This window comes from Gamsiella multidivaricata (assembly GCF_025024155.1).
Source record: "Gamsiella multidivaricata strain RSA 2152 chromosome Unknown BC939scaffold_77, whole genome shotgun sequence".
Taxonomy (NCBI): Eukaryota; Fungi; Mortierellomycota; class Mortierellomycetes; order Mortierellales; family Mortierellaceae; genus Gamsiella; species Gamsiella multidivaricata.
Window position 1 is genome coordinate 79286 of NW_026251785.1, and position 16726 is coordinate 96011.

Below are 16726 nucleotides of genomic sequence, written 5' to 3' on the forward strand. Positions count from 1 at the left end.
CCATTATGAAGCATAGCGATAAATATGGCAGGCTGACGAAAGATGGTGATGCTCCTGGCCAGAGAGGTGATGCTCCTGGCGAGAGAGGTGATGAACTGAAGATTTCCCGTCCTGGGCCTGTGTCGTTTTTCCATGTCGTATGACTTCAGCAGGACGTGTTTGACAACCACCCCTTAATTCACACCCGCAGATTGTGGTCGATGTAAATGAGTATTATACTTCCCCGTATGCGAGCAATTCGTCGCACAGGCTGAAATACGCTGACTCTATTGCTCTCACTGTAAAATATCCATCCACCGGGATGTGATGGCCTACCACAATATCGGCAACGTGGTCCGTGGTCATCTGGTCAAGCAACGAGCGCCATCACTAATACCACGTCTATCAACACAAGCAGCACCAGCAGCACCAGCGTCAGCACCAGCAGCGAAACCCCTTCGATCAGTGCCATGCCGAGCCAAGGTCAATCTATTGGCCGCAAGAGAGCCAGCTCAACGTAGGGGGGACGGGAGGGGCGTGAAAAAGGCGCGCGCAGTTGTAGATATGTCCAGTTTCTTTGTGTGTTCGCAAGCACACTATTTCTTGCCGTTGCTCAAACGTTGTTGCCTTCTCGGTGACACCATTAGAGCCTGAAGATTAAGCTGTCTTTCGCCAAGCTGGCCGTGTAAACTTGGACAAAACTATGTCTCTTTGTGTTGGGGCACTATTGGTCAGTAGAGTCGGTCGGTCAGATGACTGAGCTCAATGTGAATCAGAGTAAGAGTTGTGGGGTTGCGGATTCAGTGCGAACTTTGGCCAAAGGCTACATCGACAAAGTTCACCGCATAGATCGGATGTAAAAAAAAATTCTTACAAATCGGCTTCCTATCGAGATATTCGATGTGGGGTACTGTTCGCCAACGTCTAGAGTCCACGCGTTTCTGGTAATGTTCTCAAAGGACTACCGCGGGATGTCCTGTGTTTTGCAGTGACGTGCCTGAACTATATTAATATTGACTTTGGCTGTAGTAGCTTAGGATACGACTAGGGAGGTAAGAGACGTGCGTATTTCGACGGAAGGCGGTGCTGAGGGTAGTTCTATTATAACTCTGAGATCCTGGCGCCCCTTCTGCGGTCCATTTACAGAGTAAACTGAGCCGAACCTCGACTAAAGTCCCCGTGTGCATGATTTTGTTCGGACAATAATGGACCCTGCGCAGAACCTTAATCTTGCTGCTCATCACACGCACTTCCTTCCGTACTCGTGCACCGGGTAATCAAAAGAAACGGCAGTGCAACCCAAACACAACATAGACCAAACATCGGATTGCCTTACAAGTTCTAACGCGTAGAGAGAAATGAAGACATGAGGCTTAGCTATATCTCTTACCTCTATTCCCCAGCCTTTGGATGGTGTCGATTGTGTGTTGATGATACCCATTTTAGTCTTTGTTTGTAGTGCTTCTCAACCAAAGTCGTACAACATATACAAATGAATTTTTGTTTGGGCTATGCGCAGGCACTATCGTCGAGTAAACAACAAAGGATGCATTAGAAGGTGAGATAAGAGTTAACGAATATCTTCTTTAGGAGTGCGTTGGGTTTGCCAGTTAAACATATATAGTTCCCGTTAACGGACCTGAAAGGCCAGAGGGCGAAATGCAATCGAACAGCACGACCACAAAGTTGGGCTAGGTGGTACAATCAGCCATGGAAAGACGGTAACAGGTCTGGAAGCGCTCACAAACTTGTGCGGGCATTACTGTTGGCAACGATGCAACCCAGGCAATGTTTTTCATGCATGAAGACATTATGAATCTCGATCCGCATGCCTCAAACCACGTTCCCGGGTCTATTTATTTTTAGACCGAGCCCTCATGCTTCGCGACTAAACTCCAGCAGATGCAGGCTGAATGCGCTGTTCTAACAGCAGTGGGAGGGCTTCGTTTAGAAGGAGGAAGAGAGGGGAGAGAAGAAGAGACGGGCAAGACCTGATGACGAAGAGGTTGTTGGGCTGGATACAGGTATTGAAGGTTGAAGCTCTTGGCAATCTTCAAAGATTTAGCTCCGTAGCACAAGGGCACAAAGATACTGGGTCCCGCTCTCGCAAACTCTGCCTGGAACAGCCAACTTAAACCGAGGCACGGGGGAGCATAAGGTTCTCAACCCACGCGCGATGAATCCGAGGGACGATAGAAAAACAAAACACAGACGATAACAAATGCTAAACGAGGATGCCGATCATCCCATTCGGGCTTCCCCCTCCGATAGCCAGTCCGCGTAGATCGAGGAAAGCCGAGAAAGGGTTATGGTTGCGGCAAAGAACAGCCAACGAGCAGCAAAAGCCATTGGTCGACAGCCAGCTGACCACGGAACTAAAAACCGGGCCTGGCAAGCGAATAAAAATGAATGCTCAACCATTAAACTTTCATAACCCACACCGGCGCCTTCCGTTGTTGTGCAGCTCCACACCTTCGGTGCTCTTTGGTGTGGGAGGAGATGCAAGGATAACAGAGTTTGAGACATCGTACGAGGTAGTGCCCCCATAGAGGCAGATCGAATTCCTTTTTTTACGATTTGAGGGTATCATGGGGCGAATGCAGCGACATGCTGACGAATCCGAAATGGACCTGCGACTGCAGTCAACCATGCCATCCTTGCAGAACAAGAACCGGTAGCTGTGATAAGGGGGTAGGGGAAGGGGGGAAAGAGGGGCGGTTTCCTTTCTTCGCTTTCCCCCCTGTCACTGGAGCACTTTACCGCCTAGTCCTGTTTTAACATCGCTCGGTGATTTTTGCTTTGTCTAGCCCAATAGTGCTCAGAGAATTCTCGGTAATCTCACAGTGACGGTGTAGCCTATTAGGCATTGACTTTAAGTTATCTTCCCACCTAAACAGGGTCGAGGTGCTCTCAGTGCTCTTCTTTGCATGTGGCTCTCTTTTACGGTTCCAGGGCAAACAGTCTTCCTTACAACCCGCGGTCGAAATGTACCAATGGTGCCCCATGTAGTCCTTTGGTGAATCCAGACACCGCTCCTGGCTATGGGGCCTATGCATTACTGGTTCAGTGGTGTGACATGATATCTTTCTTTCTATTGTCTCATTGGATGATGGCTTCTTTATGTAGTCAGCACACACGGACTATGCAAATGTCAATGTCCCGCGCATCAAGTCGAGATTCCCTCAGCATAAAGGATCGTGCCAGAACCGCGGCACCACAAACAGGAGGTCGGACAATACAATGAATTGAAGATCTGAGAGTACAACGCTTGGCTTCCGACAGACAAAGTGGTGAGCAGCTGGACAAAGATGACCAAAGAAATACAGGGTGCGGTGATACGATCGTCAACATCGCGTTGTCTAGACCAATCTAAAAGGACGAACAGCATGCGAAAGTGAACAGCAATGGCGCTTCCGTCTTGATCAACTACTTGACCCATCACTTTCTATCCATCTTCCTCGCAAGGTGAAATAAACCACCGGTGTGCTCTTTGACTGTGCATCATTGTTGGAGGATAAACAGTAAGCCTAGCCTCCCCGTACCTCCGTTGGGCTAGGACGTCAGTATTGGTTGAACACTCATTTCTTTTGTCGTCTTTTGTTACTACTCTCCATCTCCAGATAGACACAAGTCTCTCTGAAGAGAAAGAGAACAGCGTCATTTCATAAGGCGGCATGCGCATGAGCTTCTCCAGCACTAACATGTGGAATTGCCCTGCGTCACTGATGAAGATCACCACCTCATTACATCCCCTGGTACTTGGCGCAAACGGTACCCTGCTCGCTCTAGGCCTTGAAAAACAAGGGCTAATGGGTGATGGTGGAGGAGAAGGGGAAGAGGAGGAGAGGGGATTGATGCTGTTAAACATTCTCCAGCCCTTTACCACGAGTCTCACCGTCTGTTTCTTCACCCTGGTCTCGCTCCGCCCCTCCCCTGCCGAAAAATAAATAAAAAAAGACCGCCCGCCTCTGTCAGGGCGGTTTGGATTAAGAACGGGAAGGGATTCGCTATCGCCGCATCCCAGATGTATTGTTCGAAAGTAGGCCCATTAGAGTTTCAGTTATCTCTGTTGGGGGGAGGTTTCTGTTTGATTGCAGCCAATGGTGTAAATTACCAGCAATCGACCAAACTGAATGGCGCCCATTCTATCCTACACACCAGCGGGCTATTTTAGCTTTGTTTCTCAGGGCCGTGCTTTTCTGCCTACGGCCCCCCCTCCACAGTTGTCGCGGTTCCCGTTGCAGCTCCGTTTTCGTATAAATACGTCCAATCCCCTCCCACTTTGCCTTTTTTCTTCTTTTCCTTGTGCCCGACAGTCGTCCTTCACCTTCTCGTCCTCCCCCCCAGCTTCACCTTCTCGCCCTCCCCACTCTTTTTTTTCTTTCTCTTTTTTTCTTTTCTTTTTTTTTTTTTTTTTTTTTTTTTGCTGCTTGCTCTTTCCCCCTTGCTCATCACAACTATCTGGACTCGCCCCACATCTACAAGGATCAACAGCGCATCATGACCGAGACTTATCGAAAGCCCTCGGGCGGCATTCCTGGCTTCCTCAGATGGCACTATAGCGACACCACCCTCCGTCGCACTTCAGACCAAGTCGAGAGGGAGAAGACAATTGGACTGGGCCCCCTTTCCATGGCCTACAACCGCTGGCTCATGTTCCCTGCAGCCTTCATCTTCCAGGCCATCTGCGGCTCCCTTTATGCTTGGTCCGTCTTCAACAACCCTATTGATATCGCCATGTACGGAGGTGGTGCCGATGGCAAGAGTCCGCCAAAGCACAACGCCACTATTACATTCTACCTCGCCGTCGGCTTCTTCGGCTTGTCTGCCGCTATCAACGGCCCCTGGTTGGAGCGTGTCGGTCCTCGTAAGGCGGCCTTGGTCGGAACTATTCTCTTCTTCATCGGCAACATGGTTGCATCCATCGGTATCCACTTCAAGGTAAGCAAGGAACACGTCCCTTCTTTGCAGCTAGCGCGATGTAGTCTTGTGCAGAAGCCTGTTTTTGATATATACTGACACATAGCCCTTCCTATTTTCATAACCAGATCATTGGATTGGTCTACTTCGGCTACGGTGTCATTGGCGGCTCTGGTCTTGGTCTCAGCTACATCTCTCCCGTCTCTGCTCTTCAAAAATGGTTCCCTGATCGTCGTGGTGTGGCAGCCGGTTTTGCGGTGTGTGGATTTGGAGCCGGCTCGATCGCTCTCGCCAAGGTCCCTGATCCTCTCACTGCCGCTGTTGGCTTGACCAACTGCTTCATCACATTGGGCTGCTGCTACTTTGTTATCATGTTCATCTGCAGTCTCATTTTCCGTGTGCCCCCTCCCGGCTTCACCGTCAATGGCATGGATATCTATCGCAACAAGGTTGATGAAAACGGAGATGTCGAGGCCTTCAACGGCGACAAGGCTGCCGCCGCTCTTCGCAACCCCGCCTCGACCCTTTCCTTGATCGATTCGATCTTCTCGCGCGAGTACCGTCTGATCTACCTCATGTTCTTCGGAAACTCCATCGCTGGTCTCGTGTTCCTGTCCCGTCTCGCGAACATTACCGCAGATATTTTCGGAAAGGACAAGGCAACTGCCTCTACCATTGTCTCCATCAACGGAGGTTTCAACTTGGCCGGTCGCCTGTTCTTCTCGACGGTATCCGATCGCCTCGGCCGCAAGAATTCCTATATCTTCATGTTGACTACCCAGGTCATCATCCTCGCCTCGCTCCCCACCATTATGGAGGCGAGAAACTACCCCGCATTCCTCGCGCTCATCTGGATTCTGACTGCATGCTACGGTGGTGGATTCGGATGCATTCCCGCTTTCCTCTGCGACATGTTTGGACCTACCAACATTGGAGCCCTCCACGGTATTATCCTGACTGCCTGGGCCATTGCCGGAGTGGGCGGCGGTCTCCTCTTCACCGCTATCTACAATAACTTGCTCGGATCCGGCTACACCGTCAAGGATGCCTGGATCTATTCTAAGAATTTGTACTGGCTTCTCGGAGTAGCTGCCGCGGGTATGTTGGTCGTCGTTTTCGTGCGCACCTCGATCCGTGATCGCCTGACGCCCAAGGTCGAAGGCGAATTCACCCGCATCCGTTTCTTTGGTCGTCTGATTCGTGTCGGATCATTTGGTGTCAAGTTTATCAGCAAGGAGCAGGAGGAGGCTGAGTGGGCTGCCTATGTTGACTCTCATTCTCAGCAGCCCTCGGATCTCCAGGAGGTCAAGCCTCCACATGAGAAGTATGGAGAGAAGACTGAGTTGGAGGAAGTCAAGTAATTCTGTATATATAGCACGGCAAACTTGTCTTAGGAGACATGGCTCCGCCTCAAAAAATATCGCAATATATTCAACCTTTTGTACTCTACAAATATCGATATTATGCTGTTTGGCGCACTTGAATTTCAACAAAATAATCCGTTGCTTTGATAAAAGAAGCTGCCCGTTGACAGTAACTGGTCAAATGAAACGTCGACTCTCTTTTATGAAGGAACTGTATGACCAATATCTTTTTTTTTTGAAACGTGAGGATTGGCCCTGCAAATCTATCAGACCTAACTACTGCAGCAATGATCTACTACAGCGCATCTTTCCACCAAAGCGAGACCGATCTACAGCCGCCAAAAGACTAGTGTCATTCTCTGGACCTGCCCCTAAGGCCTGTGCAGCAACTGGCAACGCCTCATCAGTCTGCTGAAGGCTGCAGACTATCTGTTACAAAAAGGGTATCTTCTCCATCCCCTCCATGGTTGTCAACCGCCTCCTCCTTTGCAGGCAGTCCAGGAACGTCCGATCCACAGTATCAGGATCCAGGGCAGGGCCAGGACAGCCCCCATTTGCATGATCGACGAGCAACGCGCCACAAGGACAATGGTTAGTGCCGCAAATGTATCCGTTGTCCTCACTCCAGTCTCCTCGAAGGCCCTTGTATGACGCGCGTTTCAGCTTGGCTTTAATTCCCCATTCTTGCTCCTGAGCAATGGTCGCGTCGCAGCGTGGTTTCCAGATTAGTTCCGTTGTCTGCGTCTCAATAAAGTTGACAACCTTGTGGATGGCCTGTCGTGCAATCGAAGAAGACACTAAATATGCTTTTTTTTTTTTTTTTTTTTTTTTTTTGATAACTAGGACCCACGGGGACGTGTGGGCTTTATTAGCGTGGTACTATCCTCTAGGGACCCCTATTGCTAGAGACGTAAAGAAAAGTGGTGTCTAATAAACAGCTTTTGCTGCTAAGTCCCGTTCACAATCCTCGTCAGCATGAGTGGTGTCTCGAGGAGCCCTGCTCCCTACTTGGCCTGTTGTGCACGAAGGTCATCCTCTAGCCAGTATCCACTGTCATCAAAAACTTGCATCCGTCTAGTCGCTCCGTCAGAGTCAGCTCCAGCTGCTGGCAAAAGCCCTGTACTAGGCGCCTGTCCGCCTCTGCCCTGATCTCTTCCATGTCTGTTGCTGGTCTCTGACTATGGGCTGATCCCATGATATTACTTCTGCTACGGTTGTGCCCTCCGCCACAAGTGCGTCCTCCGGCGCGTTTGCTCACAGAAGTGATTCCACGCTCTCATTCCCAGTCCACGGTGACTTTGCAACGTCTGTTCCAGACCTCAGTCCTTCCTAGCTCCTCGATGGCCCTGACAAAGCGCGCGACCATGTACCTTGCGACTGACTTTGACGTTTTGAACGCTTCTGCCCATTCCATAGTAAAGTTCTTTGGTATCAGTCCATGGTACAAATCCTGAACGGTCCAACTTGCTTCATTGCTGTGCCTGCTTTCGTCTATCTCGTCAAGGTTCTCGTCCGCGTATCGGATGGTCGTCGCTCCTTTGATCTCGCTCTCAAGCATCCTTCAGATGGTCGTCTCTGCCAGTGTGGCGAACTGCGGTTCTTTCTTCGTGCTTGGCTGCTGTCCTCGGCTCTCCTCGCACGTGTGGTTTTTTTTTATTTTTTTTATTTTTATTTTTTTAATTCAACATAGAAATACAAGATATGCATGGAAATAAAGTAGTAATGGTAGGATTTAGCGAATTGGATTTTGACAAATAAAATATAACTAGAATCCAGCACTTCCAGCAAGGTCTGCTGGCCCAATGGAAAGGCGTCTGACTACGAATCAGGAGATTGCAGGTTCGACCCCTGCGTAGATCATTGTCAATGACTCTAGATCATCAAGTATGATGGTCTGAGGTTCTTATTTTTTGAACAGATTTTTGCCATGCGGAAATCCATTTGCCACGTTGAGCATGCAAGTCAATTCCCGTAGGAAATCCATGTAGCTCGTTTACCCTAAGGGGTCGTCAAATAACACTGGCAGCCCAGGTTAGTCAGTAGACCCTTCTTGCTCTTAGCCCGCAGTAGAAACATTGTACTCGTTGTTGCTTTTGAGCTAGCCAAGGAGTTGCAGCAAGGTTGAAATATCAGACTGTTCCTCACACAGCTTAAAAAAAAACGAGACCATTGTTGCGCGGTCGTGCGTTCAATACTCCTCCACGCCCTTCACCATCCTTCCACACTCCTCATTCTCATCCCCAGTCTGCTGGAACCTGATGTGCCCTCTCGATTCGCAGCCCGAGACCGCCGATGCGATCCACGCGCCCGAACCACCGCTCGGCCACGGTGGACCACCTCGACAGGATGCCGATTACCACAGCACGAGCTCCAACAACAACACGCGCATCCCTCAGGATCAACAGCACCATAACGGAATTGACCACGACACTACCTTCTCTGCAGCAACCGCAGAAGATACAGTACCAGCATTAGGCTCAGCACCAGCGTCGGGTCCAGCACCAGCGTTGAGGCATAGGTCTCAGTCGAATCATCCGTTCTCAGTTGACGCTTCGCCCAGCCTGCTAGGACCGCGACTTCAGGAACATCTCCTGCAAGCCGCCCATTACGCCCGGGATGTGCAAAACAGAAACCAAGGTACGAAAGTCCTTCCCCATTCCTTTACGTGCTGCCGTCCGCCACCGATACTAGATTCATGATTGACTGATGTGACATCATAGAACTCGAGACGGAAAACAAGAAGCTCAAGCAGCTAATCAGACAGCACCGCACCAGTGCTCTGGATTGGTGTTCCCTTGCCAAGAGCTATCAGCAGGACCGCAACTTTATGGCACTTAGACTTGCTGAACTAGAACTGCAGATCGCTAAGAGAGCTCAACAGCATGTTAACGATTCGCAGGCGACTGCCGAGACGTCCAAGGGTCGCGCAACAGCCGCCAGGCATCATGACGAGGGCTCTGAACTGAACAACTTTGTCAGTCAGTCTATATCGCAGATTCTGGATCAAATGTATGATCAGCACATTGTGATTTTGGGGGTCGTTCTTCCCACTTTTGCTCCGATCATTAGCTAACTGATAACATCACAACAACTGGGACTTCCTACATCTAGGGCGCCTTCAAAGACCGCACGAGAACCAAGCCTACCACAATTGGGCAAAGGGAAATACGTGCTTGGAAACAACAGCAACAACAATATCAAGGGAGAGGCTGCGCCTTTGCTGCGCTCAGCACTCAAGACCTCATCCAAGTCATCTGCCTGCGCATGTGGGTGCCAGGAGGAGCTCAAGTCCTGGAAATCACGCTGCGCCTTTGCTGAAAACCAAGTCACACTAATGGAGATGCGGTGCGAGCGAACAATCATTATGATGGACGCATATAAGGCGAAATGGGTCGAGTGGAAGGAAGCGGTCGTACGTGAGCAATACCAGCGCCGCCTGAAGGCAGCCATGTCCCCGCAGGCAGCTCAATTTATGTCTCTGAACTCGCAGGGCGATCAGCCACGACAGCAACAGCAACAGCAACAGCAACAACAACAACAACAACAGCAGCAGCAGCAGCAGCAGCAGCGGCAACGGCAGGGGCAGAGATCAAGACAGGATCCTCATACAGATCGTAATGACATCAAACGAACACGATTTAACACTGAGGAGAGGGAGACGTCGCAACAAAGGCAGAAAACGACTGAAAGAAACACGCTTCTCAACCAATTCAGCGCTGTGCATCGTGAGCAACACTCTCGCCGCAGGGGTTCCGCTTCAGAAAATCGTTTTCATGTTGTTACGGGTTCTGCTGAGTCGCCACATATGATATTTGACGATTTGGACGACGATTTGAGTGCGAGCGAGGCCTTCGATCTGAGAGGACATCCGCCGAAAGCGCTTGTCCTGGATTCAGAAGAAAACGACGCGTCCACTGATGTCGGCTCTCAACCAATGTCACTCACATTCCCTTCAGATTTGGCTCTCCGTCGACGTGGTCAATGGTACTCAGAGTCCGAAGACGATGATAAGAGCTATAGCGACAATGACAATGATAACGATATCCACAAAGGCAATCACGGACGCTTTGGGCCACGTAAGACTTTCACAAGTGTGTCGCCCACAACTCGGGCATCAGAGGCCCGAAGAAAGCGAATACCGGCCGTCAGCAGCAATAGACCGACGCCTCAGCAGCAAAAGCAAAAGGCCTCGAATACCACTACCGACGACGCATCTGCGATGCTCAACATACAATCCAATCAATCCTCCCCTCTGTCCGATTCCGAGGATCTCATGGCAGTATCTCTGCACCCATCCGAGAACAAATCGACCAAGGACAACCAGCAGGCGAAATATGATGTTTCTGAGACGTCTCGATCTACTTCCAGGGCTACCCAGCATACAGCAACCGACTTTACAAATGGCCCAGCCAAAATTGGAACGCATTCGAGTGGCGAACTCCAGGCAGCGCTCCCACAAACCCCAAAGGCCTCATCTAGGACTGCTGAAGAGGCTCTGTCCGCCGGTCATGTTCCTTATAACAGTCGTAAAGTGTTTGTACCGGAGACCCCATTGGAGCTGCAGGGTAGCACTCCCAAAAAAAGCGCGGCATCATCTGTGAGACGTTCACTATCTGTTGTGTCACCGCCCCGTGGCGCTGCACAGGAAACATCAGACCAAGGCAGCCGACCGCCTCAGCCAGTTATGCAGGCTCTCACGGTTGATCCGGACGACTCGACATATTCGTGTGCTTTGAGCGGGGTTGACGAACCCAACAAAGAAAACGAGGCACCGCAGGAGTCGATAACCCAGGCGCATACTGTCGTAGGTGACGGTAACGCGGGCGAAAATTCGCACAAGCAGGGAGGTGTCGACCCGGACCACCGGCATGAGCAGGGTCATCAGCAGCAGCAACAAAGGATATATAACTTCACTGAACGACGCAAAGACAAGAGGAAGCATATGCACGGCCACGATTGTGCCTGCTGTCGCCGAGTAAATACTTCGAACCTCTCTCAGCGTACAAAACTACTTTTTTTTTCTCGCCAATTAAGGCGAAAACTAACAACACTTTGTTACATGTTTTTGTTTTATAAATCCTAGTTTTATGAGCTGACAGGGCCATTGCCACTTCCAGATGGTCATAACGCATTCTTCACTCCTGCACCCCGTCCCGGCGAAAAAGAGGTCTGGGAGAAATCTGCTGAGGAGAGGCTGCAAGGTCGTATACAGGAGATTTCAAGACATCGAGTTCATCACGAGGAGCGCCTGACTCCTCCAGGATTCTGGGACACAGATTTCCCATCGACACAAGATCGAGAAGAGTGGGACCGGATCGCTGCTGAGAGACGAGATAGGAAGAAACAGAGGGCCACGCACGAGCAACAACGGCAGCAACGACAGAGGAGGTAGAAGTACCGGCAACTTTAATGGAGTGGAGCGGGAATATTTTCGGAAACATTATTAGGAAGCAAATGGAACTTAAACAATATCACCCTAGTCTCTGCCCTCAATAAATATTATGTCCATATTTTATGACTTGAGCACATAAACCATATCCGTCTGCTTCAGCAATATTCCTGGCAATGGATTAGTGAAAACGAAGGGCAGCGCGTTGTTCAGTTCACGATCAGGAGCTCGATACAATCCCAGTGGTATGATCCCATTCAAAAGCGCCAGCGCCTGGAACAGGCTAAGGAACGATTTACCCTAAGCAATCCGCATTCAGACACAAAGGACGGTACGCGTTAGGGACGAGATAGAATGGTTTCAATTTTGTGAAGCACGGCGCAGAGTACTTACAACAAACCTAGGCGGCACCTTCATTAGACACACGTTCGAGGAATCGATTCCAAGAATTTGGTCCAGCTCGATAGCCTGCTTGAACCGGACCCCGCAGCACAACTTCACGAGATCCAGGATGTGGGTTTTGGAATACGCCTGGAAGAGAACATTGTCGACCAGACTGCTAACTAGGACCTGTCCACTTGCGAAAATCGGTGCCATCCAATAGCCTCCCGATCCAATGCCTCCGCCACGACGACGCGCGCCGTGATACGACCTTACCATGGATAGGTCCCGCATATTCAGGAAACGGATGTTGCTTCTCTCCACTAAATCCGAGGCACAAGCGGTATGGCAGGTTAGAACCATATCGCGCATATCGAATCTCTGGATCCAGTACTCCAGACTGTAATAAAATGAGAACTTACAGATCTCGACAGTGATATGCTGTCGACCCAGGAGACCACGCTGCTGTAGGGTCTGGTAAATGATGTGATGGGTCATAATCGCCGTACTGTCTGCAAACTCATCTCGATCCAGTTCCTTAGTGCTGTGCGACATAACTACAATGCTTGATGCTCCCAAAATACCAGCCCGTACGAGATCGCGTTGGTGGCGACAGTTGCCCGCTACCCAAAATACGCTCGGAAAGGACAGGATGGCATCCCATGCTCCTCCTCCACACCACTCCTCAGTGCCAATACCGCCATCATCGCTGTTATGTTCGTTCATCTCTCCTATAATGATACTGTCTGAAGTTAGAGCCTCATGCGGATTTGGGGTCAAAACCACCACCGTTTTGAGGTCTTCCTTTGAAATCTGAGCCAACCTCAGGGTCGCCAGGAAGCGATAAAGGTTTTCTCCGACATCTGTGCAAACAACAATGTGATCTTTTAGACATGACAGATCATCTCTTATCAAGGGCTTGATGTTCTCTGGAGGATGGACCAGAAGGTGACATAAAGGCAGATCCTTGGTTTCCGACCGCGTAATCGATGTTTGTCCAATGTAGGTCGCTTCCTGAAAGGATCCCAGCACGGAGTGATGGTTATGAAGTCCTGAGTCCGGGATTCGGTTTGTGTCGAGATACTGTGGTGGTTCGAGAGATCGAGAACTCTTGTGCTTCTTGACAGCGGCCATGGGGATCGGTTCTTGTATGAGTATCGGTGGTTGTGGATCGACTGTAGCTACACTTCCTTGCCTTGGTGCCGACCCATCCGTGTATTGGATTTTCTGCTTTTGGCTGCCCGTATCAGCGGCCGCAGCGGCTGCCGCGTTGCGATCGAAATTCGACGAAAACCCCAAAGCGCTGTCCGCCACTGGGGTGACCGAAGGGAACATCTCTCTAAGATTTGCCTGCCCTTGCCCTCCAGGTTTAGTCCAAAACCTCGCTTCAGATAAAGGTATATTTTCCTGACCTGGACGAAGGGCCTCTTCCCGATCAAGTGCGCCAATTAGGACCTCCTTCTCCTTGTTGCGATTCTCTGGAGACCGTTGTTGAAGTCTGCTAAAGCTGATCTTGCTACCCCGATGGCTACTTCCCTCATAGGTTTGGGCGCTTTGTGAAGTGCTAGCACTCTTTGTCCGCTGTAAGGTACTATCGTCGATATATTCGTCGTCATCGTCATCGTCATCGTCGTACAATGCCTTGTTCCAAGCTGGTTGTGCCTTCCTAGAAACTGTCTGATGTGAGCTAGCAGATCCTGCCGCGCTTGAAGAAAACAATTCCTTGGTGTTGTTGGCTTGATAGTGGTGATTTTCAGATGACGGTATCTCTGTTGGGCAGCCGTCCTCTTGCGGCCGATTTAGAGCCCCCCCCGTCTGTCGGGCTTTTCTATTCCTCCTAGCCTCAGCTCTCAGCTTGGCAGCTGCACGAGCCCCACTCCTTGATTCCCGAAGGCGGCAATACATGTTCATAGCTGCCGCAAAATCCGCCCGGGACTCGTCCAAGTGCCCTTTTTCGTCTTTGGACATTCGGTCATACTGTTCCACTGTAAACTTGTTGATGGCCACCAAATCAACCGGCGACTGAGCAATAAAAATGAGCTGGTCGAATTTGCCTAATCGGTAGCTGTTTCCAGGATTAAGTGTCAAATGATATTGTCCTGACGGACAGTCCCTGGAACTATCGTAGTCCTCTGATCTTCTCTTACTCGATGACTTTGCTCGCTGTGCATTGCTTGTATCATGAAAGTGAGGGCCATCACGTCCAGATTCCGCAAAGGATGTTTCAGGCCTCAGGAAAATATCCACGCCGATCAAAATCGATTGGAATTCTTGAAACACAAACCAGGAAACTTGGGCAAATGTCCAACCAACAAACACTTCAGGGACCGAGCTAACATAAATCTCATTGCCAGTTCCGTCACCGTATTGCGCCTGCCATCCGTCGTTGTAAACGTTGGCGGGTTCGGAAGGATATAAGAGGTTGAGAATCAAGGTTGCAGTTCCCTGATGCCGACAGTTGTACGCCAATAAAAGCTGCCTGACATCGCTGATGCACATGGACTGTTCGACCATGCCCCACTGAAAGGCTTCCGTCTCCGGTAACAGGTTGTAGGTAAAGACACGTGTATCTGGTGCATAGAGGTGAAGAGACCAAGCGAGAAGAGTCGTCATTGTATCCTGCGATTCCAAATCTGAGGCGACTCGGTCTACAAGGAATGGACACCAAAGGGCGTTAGGATTTTAGGATCCGCAGATAACAATAAGATTATTCTGTCGCTTATGCTGTAGCTTAATGCATCTCATAGCTATTCACCTGGGATAATAAAGACCGCTCCAGCGTCTCGTGCTTGACACCTCTTTAAGTCGACTTCGTCCAAACCATTGCCTACGAGCATGGTTGTCCTGTTTTTGTACATTGGCATATCCATTAAAGTCTTCACATCCTTTGATGGCTTATTTCGCGACAAGAAAACGACACGTACGTCTTTGTCCGAAAATTCCTACAGAAAACGAAAATAAAAAACCCCCCATTTAGCACTCTATTTCTGCTAAATACATAATACACAACCATGTCCAGCTAGGAGTCTCTCTTACCTTATTGAAAAACCCGCTCAGCATGTCTGCGACGCGCTTAGCATCCTGGAAATCACCAATCATGACTAGGTACTGCTTCGCAGCACCATTGGCCCCTCTACTTTGGATGTAGGATCCACCTCCAGACCGAGACGACTTCAACGCCTCAATTGTCCCGGCAATCAGTCCAGGTACTACAGATAGCGCCACGATAATGAAGATCATGACAACAAGCTTGCCCTCGTATGATTTTGGCGTTATGTCTCCATATCCTACTGTGGAGGCGGTGATAAGGATAAAGTAAAATGCATCCCAAACCGTGTGCGGTGTTTCGGTCTCGGGCGCAAACATAGTTTCGCAGTAGAGAAATGCGGCCATGCCGTTATAGAGAATGGCGACAAAGTACGCTACGAGTGCGATGAGTTTTGCCTTGACAGGATCGAATGGCTGGTCTATAAGATAATTGCATAAAGTACAATAGTACGTTGTGTCAGATCACACGCACCCTGTGCATATATCGGAGTGAGATATCGAAGTTTCCGTACCAGATATTCCAATATCGACACCAATGCTGAGGGCTCGCTGCAGACGTGAAATAACGCTCCAGCTTCGCAAGAAATAGGGCACGTAAAGCCATTGTCCACTGGGGAATGCTCCTGATAGAAGGAAGGGGATGGCGGTGACTGCATCAAGCAAAGTTTGGAACGAAAATATGAACCTCGTTCTAAGTTAAAATGTTTTCCAGGTTAGCGCTTGATCGTTTCATCATAAGCGGAGTGATAGTCTAATAGTCTAACAAAAAAAAAAAAAAACTATGACTGGTAACCCAGGTCAGGGTCACCATGCCGTACTTGTTGTCTGCAAATATAAACCGGATCAGCGCTGACATCAAGTTCCAGCTGCTCATCGCCACAGCAATGATCCAGATAGCCCGTGGTCGCGGGACAAAGAGCCAGTCTGGGTTCGGATAGTCTGTCGAGTCCTTGTTGACCAGATACTGTGCTTCCACCACATATAGAACACAGAACAGTGCGTCAACCACGAGATCCATCATAATCTACATTGAATGGGATAGAGGTTAATGAGAGACTGAGCGCTTTCGCCATCGCCTTCAAACTCTTTTCGTTGCTCGCTTGTAGTGTTCTACTTACAAAGAAAATGATCCGGGCTTTCGAGTTGAGGAGTGCCATTGCCCTGGCCTTGTAGACATCATAGTCCAGACCAAGTCGAATTGAGCTCACAATGTTGCGGAATTCTCTTTCTCTGCCAAGCAAATGTTGATGTCAAAGAGTTCTTGGTAAGATTTTTTTTGCATCCAGGGGATAGCGTCTTGTTGTGTATGACCTGTCAGTTGATGATAACAACGCATGAAAGCAGGGGGTTCCTCGGTAGAGATGCCTAGGACATTGACACATACCTTTTCTCGGCATTATGTAGCCGTATGGTTGACCGAATCGTGTTGTATGATGTGTCCTTCCGGCTCGTGATCAAGCGAATGGGCCCTTTTTTGCGCGCACTCCTCACCTCTTGTACATCCTGCATACTAAAAGGGACCCAAAAGTAGTTCACAGATTAGTATCCCACAGTGCTAGTGGAATCATCTGTCTATAATGTAGATAGATCACATACGTGCTGTCAAGTGAGTCCCAAATGAAGCCTTGGGATCTCATATTTCGGT

At 49.6% G+C, this 16726-nt stretch overlaps 4 protein-coding genes and 1 non-coding gene across 5 annotated transcripts; 3 read left to right on the forward strand and 2 right to left on the reverse strand.

Annotated features, from left to right (window-relative positions):
• Positions 1 to 4396: 4396 nt before the first annotated feature.
• Positions 4397 to 6341, forward strand: BC939DRAFT_463506 (major facilitator superfamily domain-containing protein). Its single transcript, XM_051557242.1, has 2 exons — positions 4397 to 4920; positions 5028 to 6341. Exons 1-2 carry the CDS (start codon positions 4480 to 4482, stop codon positions 6258 to 6260), a joined length of 1674 nt encoding a protein of 557 aa, XP_051408300.1. The 5' UTR covers positions 4397 to 4479; the 3' UTR covers positions 6261 to 6341.
• Positions 6342 to 8051: 1710 nt separating this feature from the next.
• On the forward strand, positions 8052 to 8123 carry BC939DRAFT_t157. Its single transcript has one exon. It is a non-coding gene; the product is annotated as a tRNA-Arg (tRNA).
• A 793-nt stretch (positions 8124 to 8916) lies between these two features.
• On the forward strand, positions 8917 to 11801 carry BC939DRAFT_297265 (DNA repair protein endonuclease SAE2/CtIP C-terminus-domain-containing protein). The gene is made up of 3 exons (XM_051551341.1): positions 8917 to 9272; positions 9375 to 11238; positions 11347 to 11801. Exons 1-3 carry the CDS (start codon positions 9091 to 9093, stop codon positions 11653 to 11655), a joined length of 2355 nt encoding a protein of 784 aa, XP_051408301.1. The 5' UTR covers positions 8917 to 9090; the 3' UTR covers positions 11656 to 11801.
• On the reverse strand, positions 11561 to 13008 carry BC939DRAFT_297317 (uncharacterized protein). Its single transcript, XM_051551343.1, has 4 exons — positions 12857 to 13008; positions 12456 to 12764; positions 12046 to 12356; positions 11561 to 11952 (listed from the first exon to the last, which is right to left on the reverse strand). The coding sequence occupies exons 2-4, from the start codon at positions 12757 to 12759 to the stop codon at positions 11776 to 11778; spliced, it is 792 nt and encodes a 263-aa protein (XP_051408302.1). The 5' UTR covers positions 12760 to 12764; positions 12857 to 13008; the 3' UTR covers positions 11561 to 11775.
• Positions 13009 to 13874: 866 nt separating this feature from the next.
• BC939DRAFT_297314 (uncharacterized protein) lies at positions 13875 to 16480 on the reverse strand. The gene is made up of 8 exons (XM_051551342.1): positions 16466 to 16480; positions 16200 to 16311; positions 15900 to 16105; positions 15594 to 15772; positions 15070 to 15500; positions 14789 to 14975; positions 14181 to 14681; positions 13875 to 14098 (listed from the first exon to the last, which is right to left on the reverse strand). The coding sequence occupies exons 2-8, from the start codon at positions 16236 to 16238 to the stop codon at positions 14088 to 14090; spliced, it is 1554 nt and encodes a 517-aa protein (XP_051408303.1). The 5' UTR covers positions 16239 to 16311; positions 16466 to 16480; the 3' UTR covers positions 13875 to 14087.
• Positions 16481 to 16726: the final 246 nt, after the last annotated feature.